This window comes from Dipodomys spectabilis, unplaced genomic scaffold, assembly GCF_019054845.1.
Source record: "Dipodomys spectabilis isolate Male_0828 unplaced genomic scaffold, ASM1905484v1 ptg000277l, whole genome shotgun sequence".
NCBI classification, from domain to species: domain Eukaryota; kingdom Metazoa; phylum Chordata; class Mammalia; order Rodentia; family Heteromyidae; genus Dipodomys; species Dipodomys spectabilis.
The window spans coordinates 414,876-428,608 of record NW_024870954.1 but is presented as its reverse complement, the minus strand read 5'-3'; the positions used below and the strand labels follow the sequence as shown (position 1 = coordinate 428,608).

At 50.8% G+C, this 13,733-nt stretch overlaps 1 protein-coding gene across 5 annotated transcripts in view; it reads left to right on the top strand.

The window, feature by feature from the left end:
* Positions 1–13,733, top strand: part of Dync2i1 (dynein 2 intermediate chain 1) — a 76,560-nt gene that overhangs the window by 53,419 nt on the left and 9,408 nt on the right. For all 5 annotated transcript variants that reach the window (XM_042701025.1, XM_042701024.1, XM_042701023.1 and 2 more), the window contains 8 exons: positions 11–122; positions 1,556–1,644; positions 2,422–2,551; positions 5,959–6,131; positions 6,935–7,097; positions 8,818–8,931; positions 9,026–9,087; positions 9,786–9,837. In XM_042701025.1, coding sequence (XP_042556959.1) covers positions 11–122; positions 1,556–1,644; positions 2,422–2,551; positions 5,959–6,131; positions 6,935–7,097; positions 8,818–8,931; positions 9,026–9,087; positions 9,786–9,837 — 895 coding nt within the window. The remainder of the gene's footprint in view (positions 1–10; positions 123–1,555; positions 1,645–2,421; positions 2,552–5,958; positions 6,132–6,934; positions 7,098–8,817; positions 8,932–9,025; positions 9,088–9,785; positions 9,838–13,733) is intronic.

Below are 13,733 nucleotides of genomic sequence, written 5' to 3'. Positions count from 1 at the left end.
TGTTTTTAAGGCATATGTTCAGTATAATGAAGATAATGTTGAAAGAGACATTCAGACTGAAGACATAGAGACCAGGGAAGTGTGGACCCAGCACCCAGGAGAAAGCGCCCTTGTCTCGGGAGGTAACACTTCTGAGCTCCTGTGCTTTTTAATATAGTTGTTTTGTTTCTTGTTCATTCTAAGTGTTTCTCTTTGGTGTGGTTCTTGGTGTAAGACTGTGGAAATACCCCACTTTTACTAACAAAGATTTGTAAATACAGAGGGAAAAATTCTATACTGCAACCAGCCGCCTCACACTGGACACTTGTAGACCACGTGCGGCTGAGGCTGGGGGACGGTCCTCATCAGAGTACAATTCTTTTTTTTTTTTTTTGGTCAGTTGTGGGGCTTGAACTCTGGGCCTGGGCGCTGTCCCTCTCAGCTCCTCAGCTCAAGGCTAGCGCTCTACCACTTGAGCCACAGCACCACTTCTGGCCTTTTCTGTGTATGTGGTGCTGAGGAATCGAACCCAGTGCTTCATGCATGCAAGACAAGCACTCTGCCACTGAGCTACCTTCTCAGCCTCAATTCTTTTATTTTTTGTCAGTCGTGGGGCTTGAACTCTGGGCCTGAACGTTGTCCCTCAGCTCTTCAGCTCAAGGCAAGTGTTCTACCGCTTGAGCCACAGCGCCACTTCCGGTTTTCTAGTGGTTTATTGGAGATAAGAGTCTCACGGACTTTCCTCCCGGACTGGCTTTGAACCATGATCCTCAGCTCTCAGGCTCCTGAGTAGCAAGGATTACAGGCGTGAGCCACTGGCACCCGGCCCGAATTCTATTTCTTAAGTGCGGTTTGCCAACATACTTCATCAATATAGACTAGCAGTCCCATGATTCTACTAGGGTATCTGTGGCAGTGCTAAATACTGATTTTTTTCTTGAGGAGTAGTATGCATGTATGTGGTAGAGGTTTGTTACTCCCTCTCCTCGCTCTAAGTAATGCAGGCTGAACATTCCTTACCTGGAATAACAGAGACCATCAGTGTTTCAGATCTCAGCTCTTCAGATGAGGGGTGTTCTATCTGTACACCTAAATGTAACGCTTACATAATGCACTGATTCCTTTCACTGCCTTCTCTTTTTTTGGGGGGGGTCTGGTCGTGGGGCCTGAACTCTGGGCCTGGGCGCTGTCCCTCAGCTTTTCAGCTCAAGGCTAGCGCTCTACCACTTGAGCCACAGCGCCACTTCCGGCTTTTTTCTTTTTGCTTATGTGGTGCTGAGGAATCGAACCCAGGGCCTCATGCATGCAAGGCAAGCGCTCTACCACTGAGCCACCTTCCCAGCCCCATTGACTGCCTTCTCTAAGACATTTACATAAGACTTAGCTTGCAGATTTATATAAAATAATATGCATTTTGGGGGAATCATTCAGAGATCTAGAAACTATAATGCAAAGTATTCTGATATTTCCTTTTAGGGCTCTCAATAGTGACAACACTTATGTGAACGCTAATATAAGCATGACATGACTGTGTTGGAGTCAGCATTACTGACTTCATTTAACCTGTACTTTTTAGGTAGTAGAGACAGAGGTCTCTCTGATGCAACAATTGTACCGAAGATTGATACTCCAAGATTATCCAGTTTTCTCCGGGCAGCGTGTCAGGTATATTCTGTTGTGTGATTACCCTGTGTGTAAGCACTTAAGATTCATTCTCTACAGAATCTTAGGAGTTCTTAAAACTTTAGACGCTTTATAGCTCAGATAAACCAGAATCAGTTGTTTTCATGTATTTTCTTATGAACTATTAGTGGTACATTCATTGAGCCCTTGTATACAAAGTAACACTGGGTAAATGTGTGCTACTGGAAGTACTATCTATGTGTTTGGATTGCACAATACTAACTTCTTACATAAAATAACTGGGTTTTTTTTTTGGGTCCAGTCGTGGGGCCTGAACTCTGGGCCTGGGTGCTGTCCCTCAGCTCTTCAGCTCAAGGCTAGCGCTCTACCACTTGAGTCACAGCGCCACTTCTGGCATTTTTCTTTTTGCTTATGTGGTGCTGAGGAATTGAACCCAGGGCCTCATGCATACAAGGCAAGCGCTGTACCACTGAGCCACCTTCCCAGCCCGCCTGGTGTATTTTTTATTGGTTGGATCTTCAGTCTGTTTCTTACACTGGATTTTTTTTTAGGAGTGTATTTAGTGAAAACAGCAACAATGTGGAAGTTGAAATAGTGGCCATTTTGTGGCATTATTTAAAGTTACCTTTTGTAGTTTCCATTATTATGCAGGAAAAATAAAAGTAAGGTTTTTTGTTATTGTTGTTATTATGTGGTGGGACCAAGCATTTATTTGCAGAAGGTAATATCATGAGAAGGTAATTTTTTTTGGAAAACATAAATGCATTGTTAAAAAGACTACTCCCTTGTTTTTGAAAGGTGGTTGCTGTTTTGCTTGAAGAGGGTCGTTTGTCAGCCAGACCCAGTTGGCAGCTCACGGCTGAAGACAATTCCCTACATGTTAGTGACAGCTCCTGTCAGCTGAACACTGACCTGCCATTCCTTCAAAGTAAGAAGCCTTTCCTTAATGAGGTCTTAATCAAACTGCTCAAGATACAGTGGAAATTAATATTGCATTTTGTTTTGAAGTGATAAAGTTTAGTGATAAAGTTTATTGTATATAAAGCAGAAAAAGACTCATGTTTTGTAAAATGGCAAAATGAATGACATAGACATTTAACATTTTTAAGTTAATATGGTTACAGAACATAACAGGCTAAACAAATGAAGCATATGGTATCACTCACAGTGTATAACTATATGTAATTATTTAAATCAGTTTAAACAAGCTGCATTTGGAAGATAAGTTGTAAATTTCTATATCTAGTGGCTTTGTCTTTCCAGATGTGGCCAGTGATATGGCTTTAGCTTGTGTAAAGCTGTGACAGAAACAGAGGTAGGCCAAGAAGTGGGGTTTTCTTCCAAAGATTAGGATGTAAATGTGCTCTAGTCATGGGTTGCTACCTATGCTAGACTTTCCTTGTCCTGCCTGCTGTTTAGAACTTGACTCACATACATTCTTCTCTCCTTTAACATTAACCAAGATGGCACTCACTGTTCATTTAAAAATCTTCACATTCTTGAGGTTCTAGTGCCTTATAGCTGTAACCCTAGCTACTCAGGAGCCTGAGATCTGAGGATTGCATTTCAAAGTCAGCTTGGGAAAGTCTGTGAGACCCTATGTCCAAAATTAGCCACCTAAAAACCAAAAATGGAGCTGTGGCTCAAGTGGCAGAGTCCTAACCTTGAACAGAAAAGCCCAGGGTCAGGCAGGCTCTGAGTTCAAGCTCTAGGACTGGCACACACACTCAAATCACATTCTTTGAGAGTGTTTTATCTTAAAAGCATCATCCTTCAGAAAACCAGTAAGTCACTGAACCTGTAGTACTGGAAACAATGACAATCCCCGTTCTCGCACTCCAGTGCACAAAGAAGCAAAGAAAAAGATGATTTTTCTCAAGGAACAATGTAGAATGGTGACCACAGATACATAAAAACATCCATTACTTATATGCAGAATCTTTCATTCAACACTAATTTACATTTGGTCTTAAGGCATTTTCTGCATGTGAAAGTAGTGGAAGCTTTGTGTTCTTAATTATTTTTCTTATTTGATTAGGTCATTTCACTTTTGTGAACTTAACATTTCAACTCACTAGTGTGTCAGCTCTGTAGTCAGATAATAGTGGTACATCAGTGTACACGGAATCCTGTCGTTTCTATTAGTACATGCATCTTATGCATTTATTAAGTGATTTTAGTAGGCTCAGAGGATTAGCAATGAATTGAGCAGACAGGAATCACGCCTTCATGAAACGTATCTTTTGATGGGTCAAATGGCCCGCAAGCTGACTAAACATGTAAAAGATGTAATATCTTAGGAAGGGGTAAGTTCTGAGGAGAAAAGTGAAGATAAAAGCCCACGTCTGTAATCCTGGCTACTCAGGAGGCTGAGGTCTGAGGACCGGGATTAGAAGACAGTTTGGGCAAGAAAGTCTGTGAGACTTATTGCCAAAATACTACTCAGAAAAAATGTAGGTAGCACTGTGGCTCAAGTGGTAGAGCACTAGCTTTGAGCACAGAGAAGCTCAGGGACAGTGCCCACCAGGCCATGAGTTCAAGCCCCTGGACTGGCAAAAAAAACAAAGTGAAGATGGCAGAGGACTCGGTGTGAATGAGGAAGTGTCCGGGAGGAGCCTGGGGTGCTTCCTGTGGAGGTGAGGCCTAGGCAGTCTCTGACTTCGCAGCGCCAAGAGGCTGCAGAGAACACGGGCTGGCTGTGGACCGCCATCAGCTCTGCCAAACACGATGCATATGTTCCTAAAGTCCGCCACTCTCTACAACAGTGCCAGGGAAAACAGCAGAGCTTGGGGGACAATGGGATTACCACCAGCACCCGGAAAACTGCCCAACTCACATAAATAGGAACCCAGTGAAAGTGGCAAATCGCCAATGTGTTCCAAAGGGTTCCCCTGGCATGGTTCTCCAGAGGAGAGCCTCAGGTTCAAAGGAGAAGGTTCTGGGCCTCAGATCCATGGGGGAGGGTTCTGGACCTGGGGTCTGCAGGGGGAGGATTCTGGGCCTCAGGTCACGGGGGAGGGGCTCTGGGCCTGGGGACTGCAGGGGGAGGGGTTCTGGGCCTGGGGTCTGCAGGGGGAGGGGTTCTGGGCCTCAGGTCACGGGGAAGGGGCTCTGGGCCTGGGGACTGCAGGGGGAGGGGTTCTGGGCCTGGGGTCTGCTGGGGGAAGGGTTCTGGGCCTCAGGTCACGGGGGAGGGGCTCTGGGCCTGGGGTCTGCAGGGGGAGGGGTTCTGGGCCTCGGGTCACGGGGGAGGGGCTCTGGGCCTGGGGTCTGCTGGGGGAGGGGTTCCGGGGCTGGGGACTGCAGGGGGAGGATTCTGGGCCTGGGGTCTGCTAGGGGGAGGATTCTGGGCCTGGGGACTGCAGGGGGAGGGGCTCTGGGCCTGGGGTCTGCAGGGGGAGGGTTCTGAAGTTCGGTAGCTGGAAGTGGTTATAGAGTGGATAGATCTCCCTGAAGGAGGGAAATTGGACCCCTAGGTGGATGGTGTAGGCCACTACATGTGTGTACACGCATGGACACGCGTGTGACTTAGGAACAGCTGGGCCAGACGTATACAGTGCTCTCTGTTCTCCTCTGACTTTGCCGCAGTGCTGTCGAGTTCTTTCTTGAGTCTTTGGTCCTTTGCTGCTTCGTGCCTGGGAGAGGTTTGGCTGGCTGCTGGGGGCTCTGGGACAGGGCAGTCTGCCAACCGTGAAGTGTTGGAGCAGAACTGTTTGCTGTGCAGTGCTCTGAGGGCTGTTCTAAAGAGAACGGAGAGTCCTAACAGCAGTGAAGACAAAGGGACTGGGGTCATTTCCTGTTTGTTCCTGCTGAGATTCCAGCTCCTTGGCCTTTGAGTGATGAGCTGGTGGGCAGGGCTGCACTGTATGGGAAGGGTTCTCAAACAGCAAGGTCAGCATCGACACAGATTTGAGTGTAGGCTGTGTGGTCATTTATTAAAACCCAGATTTCACTGGACACCAGTGGCTTTCACTGTAATCCTAGCTACTCAGGAGCTGAAATCTGAGGATCGTGGTTTGAAGTTAGCCTGGGCAGGAAAGCCGGAGACTCTTGTCTCCAATGACCTCAGAATAAAGCTAGAAGTGGTGCTGTGGCTCATATGGTATGGTGCTAGGCTTGAGCACAAAGAGGCTCAGGGACAGCACCCAGACCCTGAGTTCAAGCCCCAGGGCTGGCAAAGAAAACCCCAGCCCAACAACAATCCAGATTTCATATTTGTTCAGCTTTGAGGGACCATGCTTGTTCTTTTCATAAGCTGGAATTTGAGTAACGTGCGTTAATGTGACATGGATTCTGTTAAAGTGACTAAAATGCACCTTTTTTAAAAACCTCCAGATCGCGAAGTGCTCTGCTTACATGCCTCTCAGGTGCAGAGGCAGACGGTGGTCTCCGTCCACGACGTCCCCGGGAAGGCGTCCTTCCCGCCGCTGGACAGCAGGCTCCTCCTCTGTGTGTGGGACATTTGGCAGCCCTCAGGGCCTCAGAAGGCTCTGATATGTGAGTCCAAGGTACACTGAGGCGAGGCGGCCGTGTGTGCTGGTGCTGGCAGGTGGGAGACCGTAGGGACGCTGGGGTCCCGTTCCGCCTTGGTTCTGGCGAGTGATAGGACATGTGGAGGGGTTTTGATTTGACCTAGAGATTCTAAGATGAGCTTATTGAAAGGAAGCCAGGGTTATCAGGCAGTGGCTCTGGGTCGCCCACAATTAGGCAGTGATTGGCCGCCCGGGCTCAGCTGTGGAACCCCACGAATTCACTTTGTGGCTGTGCTACTTAACGCCGCTGCCGTATCTGCGTTACCACAAGTGTCTACTTGGTCCATGGTGACAATGCCTGCTTGAGTCTGCTTCCTTTTTGACTGACTTCAGAACCACTGATTTCAAAACCACATGAACACCTTCTCTCGTGCTAGTCCTTGAAAACAAAAACATTGCAATATAAGGTGTAAATAAAGTCGCAGAGGCTGCAATTGCCGTTTTTGAGGTTCACTTACTTGCATTGAAGGGAAAGGTTATTAAGCACATTTTGTATACCCAGATGTAGCTAACCACATTATAGTTGTGACCATTACAATCTTACATGGGGGTTTGGCGTCCTGTTTTTCATTTAAGTACTCACAAATTAAATTTTATTCATATACTATACTGTAAATTTTACTTGTGTACTATACCCTGCGGCTCCCTGGAGGGAAAGGTTCTGTAGTGGCACTCATCTGTATAAATGAAAGCTGTCAGACACCGCCCTTAGTGAACTTGGCTTCCGTGACTGCTGTGTTGTGTTTCCTGGCCATCAGCTGTCTGCATTTTTGTTGCAGGTCACGTGCTGCTGCTTCAGCCCTTTTAAAGCATTCTTGCTGTTTGCGGGGACAGTGCATGGCTCGGTGGTTGTGTGGGACTTGAGAGAAGACTCCAGAATACACCACTATGTGAGGCTGAGCGACTGCTCCTGGACGTTCAGGACACCGACATTTTCCACTGGTCAGTGTCATCTGTGACCAGCCCCACTCACGCCCCATTCGTCACGTCTGGGGTCTGAGCCATGGGGCAGATGAGTAGAGAAAAATAAAATTCGTCCAAGGAGCCCTAACCTAGGGCCAGTCGTGCTTGGGATTTTTGTGTGTGTTTAATTTGTAGATTCTGAACATTTCTAAACAACATAAAGTTTAGTTTGAATATTGGTTGATGGTTGACTGTGATTGTAGTCTTGAGTTAAGGCATATTGGCATGTGTGCGCTCCTGTGGCGTAATCGGTGGTTGAGGCAGCCGAGGGGGTGAACGGGAATGCATCTGTGCAGCCCACCACGACCCTCAGTTTTACGCAGGTGAAAGGTTCTTTGTGTGCCCACCATAGCCAGCACAGCACATGGCAAATCTGTCCTCTTTCTGTGAATTTCTCTGAATGCTTTATATATAGTGTGCTTGTTAGAGAGGTGACACGTACTCAGAGGGACAGGCCTGACTCCAGCTGTGGTGTGACACCTTTCCTGGAATGGCTCCTTCCTGTCGGGGATGGAGCCCTGGGGCCTGCAGGCCAGCTCTGCTTTCTGTTGTCTGATCTCCTCCTTTGTTCACCCTCGGGAGCGCACGACGCCATGCTGAGACTTCTCACAGGCACGGATCTATCTTCTGGCTCTGTAGTTTTGCTTTTTCCAGATGTCTTAGGCGCGCTTGATTCCTTTGTGTTGCTTCATGTTTCACAATCTCATTCCTACTTTGTATGTTCGTTTGGTTAATTCAGACATCTGCATCTAAGAGCCTGTATCCAAATGTGCATACCAGTTTGTATCCCAAGCAAAATACGAGAGTTTCAGCAGCTCTGCATTCTTCCCAACATCTGGTGTTTATCATTTATTTTAAATTTAGTAATAGTATCTAACTGTGGTTTTTAACTTCTACTCCCTAATGACAGTGATGTTGAACATTTTTCGTGCACTTGTCTACTGTATATCTTCACTGCTTATGCCTGTTCAGATCTTTTGCCTATTTTTTTTGATTGTTATTATTATTGTTGTTGTTGTTTGTGCTGGTTCTAGGGATTGAACTCAGAGGTTGACCTGGCTTCAGCTTCTTGGTGTTGTCGTTCAAGGCTAGTATTCTACCACTTGTGCCATACCTCCCCTTCAGGCTTTTTTGGTGGTTAATGGAGACAAGAGTCTTTAAAAAAAAATTTTATTATTATTTTTTTATTGTAAAGCTATGTACAGAGCGGTTATATTTGCATAAGTCAGGTACTGAAGTGCATTTCTCTTGAACAGTGTCGCTCTTGACTTCTTATACACATTTGCTGGGGTAGACAAGAGTCTTCTGGACTTCGCTGCGTGGCTGGCTTCGAACCGCCATCCTCAGCCCTCAGCCTCCTCAGTAGCTGGGGTCATAGGCCTGCACCTGCCTCACCAGCCACACACTGCCTTTCTGGAGAGAGAGTGTGTCTCAGGGTCTTGATGTCGGCAGCACAGGGTGTGACCTCTGGGGCTCGCTCTTACTAAGCAGGCATTCCAGGCCCTTTTTGTAATTTTATTGAGTAGGGATTTGTGTTTTCCTGGTGGGTGACCAGACTTCACCCCAGAGGCCGCGTGCGTCCCCTGCTGTGTGGTCTTCATTTCTGAGATGACCCTTCTTTTCCTTCATTTCTCGTGTTATTTCTTGCTAGTTCTATGACTTGTACTGACGCATGGACCCTGTGGGCCTTAAATTCTAGATGGAATCCTCACATCGGTAAACCACCGAAGTCCTCTTCGGGCCATAGAACCTGTTGCCACATCTGTCTACAGAAAACAGAGTTTCGTGCTTTCTCCTTTCACGACTCAGGAAGGTACGTGATCTCTCCTGTAAAATCCTGCGAGCTACAGGTAGGAAATGTGACTTCTTAAGTTATGGTAACTTTCTTTTCTTTCTGTTTTCCTTAGAAATGTCAGGTTTATCATTCCACATTGCTTCCTTGGATGAGAGCGGGATTCTCAATATGTGGGTAAGTCGGAGGTCAGGGCTGGACACACAGGCTTGGGGTGAAAGTGGTTGGGTAGAGAGCAGCACCTGAATTTGGGCGGGGAGCTCGGGAAAGACTAGGATGGTGAGGCAGTTTGCTAGGATCAGGCTTATTAGTGCTGTGAAGAGGGGATGGCGGATCTTGTACCCAGGGGACCTTCTGCAGGCCTTCAGGATATGGAAGGAGGGCTGGAGCAAGGTATTGGAGCTAGAGAGTGTTGGGACTGTCCTACCGTGTGCGTGAAATGTCACTGGATGAGGAGAGTAGCCCTAGATCAAAAGGAAGGAAATACAGGGCTGGGAAAGTGGCTCAGTGGTAGAGCGCTTGCCTTGCATGCCTGAGGCCCTGGGTTCGATTCCCCAGCACCACATAAGCAGAAAAAGGAAAAAAGCTGGAAGTGGCGCTGTGGCTCAAGTGGTAGAGTGCTAGCCTTGAGCTGAAGAGCTGAGGGATAGTGCCCAGGCCCAGAGTTCAGGCCCCACGACCGGACCCAAAAAAAAAAAAAGGAAGGAAATACAAAAGTTAAGTATCAGTCCTAAAGTTAGTGACTGATCTTTTTTCCAAAGCAATTATAGGACCCAATATACATAATACCTTAGAACTATTCTTCGCTTAGATTGTTATAAAATGCTTAGAATTACGAAATGTACCAACTCTCATTTTTCATATTTTATTTTTAGGTGGTTGTTGAACTGCCAAAGGCAGATATGGCAGGCTCAATGAGTGATTTAGGTAACTATTAAACTCAAACGTTAATTTTAGTTAGGTTTCGCTAAAATGAGCAGAGCTTAAGGATATGCCTGTTTGTGACACTACCATTAGCTACTTGAGCCAGTTCTGTTTGATGAACAGTTGAGCAGTTGCTGGGGTGCGCCCATGGTGCTCTGCCCCGACCGGGAGTCGATCTCGAGAGACGGGGCGCTGATGGCGGGTGCTCCCATGGTGCTCTGCCCCGACCGGGAGTCATGCTCCGAGAGACGGGGCGCTGATGGCGGGTGCTCCCGTGGTGCTCTGCCCTGACCGGGAGTCACGCTCTGAGAGACGGGGCGCTGATGGCGGGTGCTCCCATGGTGCTCTGCCCCTGACCGGGAGTTTCTCTCTCTCTCTCTCTCTCTCGAGAGAGAGAGACGGGGCGCTGATGGCTGCACGTCCTCCTTGGCTTTGGGGCTTCTTCCTTGTGATTCTGATTTTCTACCACTCGCTCGTGTGCCCTGGATGGCTCTCCCTAGGCCAGGGATAGTGGGTCCAAATGGCACGGAGTTCCGCACAAAGAAGTGACTGGGGGCGGAAAATGGAGTCCCCTGCATTTGCGCTGTTGTATGCGCTGCACGATGCCCTGGGATGTGGGTGTGGGTTCCCAGGGCTCAGGAATTGCACTCTCTGGTCTCTCTGCTTCCAGCCCAGTTTCCTTACCTGGGTATTTGTCTCCAGCCTCCTGTTTCAGGTTGTGTCAGAGTGTGGACTGGTAGTGGCTGGCCCAGGTTCTTAGACTTGGGAAAGGGTCTATGTGGGGCTGGTGCTGACGGGCCTCGTGTGGGATAGCAGTTAGGGGCGGTGGTTTGCCAGTCCTGTGGGCTGACCCTGGGGCAGCTCTGCTGGGCAGGGTCACATTCGTGAACACCAGCCTGAGTGCTCTCCCGCCACCGTGGCAGGGTGGTGGCCGCCCTGCCGCACCAACGGCCCCCAGAGTTCTAGGCAGCACCATGCCCAGAGTGTGGGTTCCTGTATATGTGAACCCCTGTTTTCTCCATTTTCAGCAAAGAGCAAAAGCCAGCATGGCAGTGGGATGGGTAGGGAGCAAAGGCACATGGCCGGGGGTCCCAGACACGGTGAGGGAAAGGAAGGGCCCAAGAGGAGCAGCCTGGAGCAGAGCCCTGAGGTGTGTGAGGAGGCCGGGGAGCACTGAGGAGGATGGGGAGCACTGAGGAGGATGGGGAGCACTGAGGAGGATGGGGAGCACTGAGGAGGATGGGGAGCACTGAGGAGGATGGAGAGCACTGAGGAGGCCGGGGAGCACTGAGGAGGATGGAGAGCACTGAGGAGGATGGGGAGCACTGAGGAGAATGGAGGGCACTGAGGAGGATGGAGGGCACTGAGGAGGATGGAGAGCACTGAGGAGGATGGGGAACACTGAGGAGGATGGAGGGCACTGAGGAGGATGGAGAACACTGAGGAGGATGGAGGGCACTGAGGAGGATGGGGAACACTGAGGAGGATGGGGGGCACTGAGGAGGATGGGGAGCACTGAGGAGGATGGAGAGCACTGAGGAGGCCGGGGAGCACTGAGGAGGATGGAGAGCACTGAGGAGGATGGAGAGCACTGAGGAGGATGGAGAGCACTGAGGAGGATGGGGAGCACTGAGGAGGATGGAGAGCACTGAGGAGGATGGGGAGCACTGAGGAGGATGGAGGGCACTGAGGAGGATGGGGAGCACTGAGGAGGATGGAGGGCACTGAGGAGGATGGGGAGCACTGAGGAGGATGGAGGGCACTGAGGAGGATGGGGAGCACTGAGGAGGATGGAGGGCACTGAGGAGGATGGGGAGCACTGAGGATGGAGAGCACTGAGGAGGATGGAGGGCACTGAGGAGGATGGGGAGCACTGAGGAGGATGGGGAGCACTGAGGAGGATGGAGAGCACTGAGGAGGATGGGGGGCACTGAGGAGGATGGGGGGGCAGAGGAGGATGGGGAGCACTGAGGAGGATGGGGAGCACTGAGGAGGATGGGGAGCACTGAGGAGGATGGGGGGCACTGAGGAGGATGGAGGGCACTGAGGAGGATGGGGAGCACTGAGGAGGATGGGGAGCACTGAGGAGGATGGGGAGCACTGAGGAGGATGGGGAGCACTGAGGAGGATGGAGGGCACTGAGGAGGCCGGGGAGCACTGAGGAGGATGGAGGGCACTGAGGAGGATGGAGAGCACTGAGGAGGATGGAGAACACTGAGGAGGATGGAGGGCACTGAGGAGGATGGAGGGCACTGAGGAGGATGGAGAGCACTGAGGAGGATGGGGAGCACTGAGGAGGATGGGGAGCACTGAGGAGGATGGGGAGCACTGAGGAGGATGGAGGGCACTGAGGAGGATGGAGGGCACTGAGGAGGATGGAGGGCACTGAGGAGGATGGAGGGCACTGAGGAGGATGGAGGGCACTGAGGAGGATGGGAAGCACTGAGGAGGATGGAGAGCACTGAGGAGGATGGAGGGCACTGAGGAGGATGGGGAACACTGAGGAGGATTGGGAGCACTGAGGAGGATGGGGAGCACTGAGGAGGATGGAGGGCACTGAGGAGGATGGGGAGCACTGAGGAGGATGAGGAGCACTGAGGAGGATGGAGGGCACTGAGGAGGATGGAGGGCACTGAGGAGGATGGAGAACACTGAGGAGGATGGAGGGCACTGAGGAGGATGGGGAACACTGAGGAGGATGGAGGGCACTGAGGAGGATGGGGAGCACTGAGGAGGATGGAGAGCACTGAGGAGGATGGAGAGCACTGAGGAGGATGGGGGGCACTGAGGAGGATGGAGAGCACTGAGGAGGATGGAGAGCACTGAGGAGGATGGGAAGCACTGAGGAGGATGGAGAGCACTGAGGAGGATGGAGGGCACTGAGGAGGATGGAGGGCACTGAGGAGGATGGAGAGCACTGAGGAGGATGGGGAACACTGAGGAGGATGGAGGGCACTGAGGAGGATGGAGAACACTGAGGAGGATGGAGGGCACTGAGGAGGATGGGGAACACTGAGGAGGATGGAGGGCACTGAGGAGGATGGGGAGCACTGAGGAGGATGGAGAGCACTGAGGAGGATGGGGAGCACTGAGGAGGATGGGGAGCACTGAGGAGGATGGAGGGCACTGAGGAGGATGGAGGGCACTGAGGAGGATGGAGGGCACTGAGGAGGATGGGGGGCACTGAGGAGGATGGAGGGCACTGAGGAGGATGGGGGGCACTGAGGAGGATGGGGGGCACTGAGGAGGATGGGGGGCACTGAGGAGGATGGAGGGCACTGAGGAGGATGGGGGGCACTGAGGATGGAGAGCACTGAGGAAGATGGGGAGCACTGAGGAGGATGGGGAGCACTGAGGAGGATGGGGAGCACTGAGGAGGATGGAGGGCACTGAGGAGGATGGAGGGCACTGAGGAGGATGGGGGGCACTGAGGATGGGGAGCACTGAGGAGGATGGGGGGCACTGAGGAGGATGGGGGGCACTGAGGAGGATGGGGGGCACTGAGGAGGATGGAGGGCACTGAGGAGGATGGGGAGCACTGAGGAGGATGGGGAGCACTGAGGAGGATGGAGAGCACTGAGGAGGATGGACGGGCCAGGGACCCCGTGTTTGTGTTCCAAGGATGTCTTTCCCTGCGGCCCTCCCTGTGGACATTGACTGCACAGTGTTTTCCATTGGTGTCAGGAGTGTGGATTAGCTTGCTGTCATGGGACAGGCGTGTGGAGTGTCCAGTGTGTTTGTTGTCACGTCAGGAGTGTCGAGTGTGTCGAGTGTGTGTGCCGCCGTGGGTGTCAGCAGTGTCGAGTGTGTCGAGTGTGTGCTGCCGTGGGTGTCAGCAGTGTCGAGTGTGTTGAGTGTGTGCTGCCGTGGGTGTCAGGAGTGTTGAGTGTGTCGAGTGT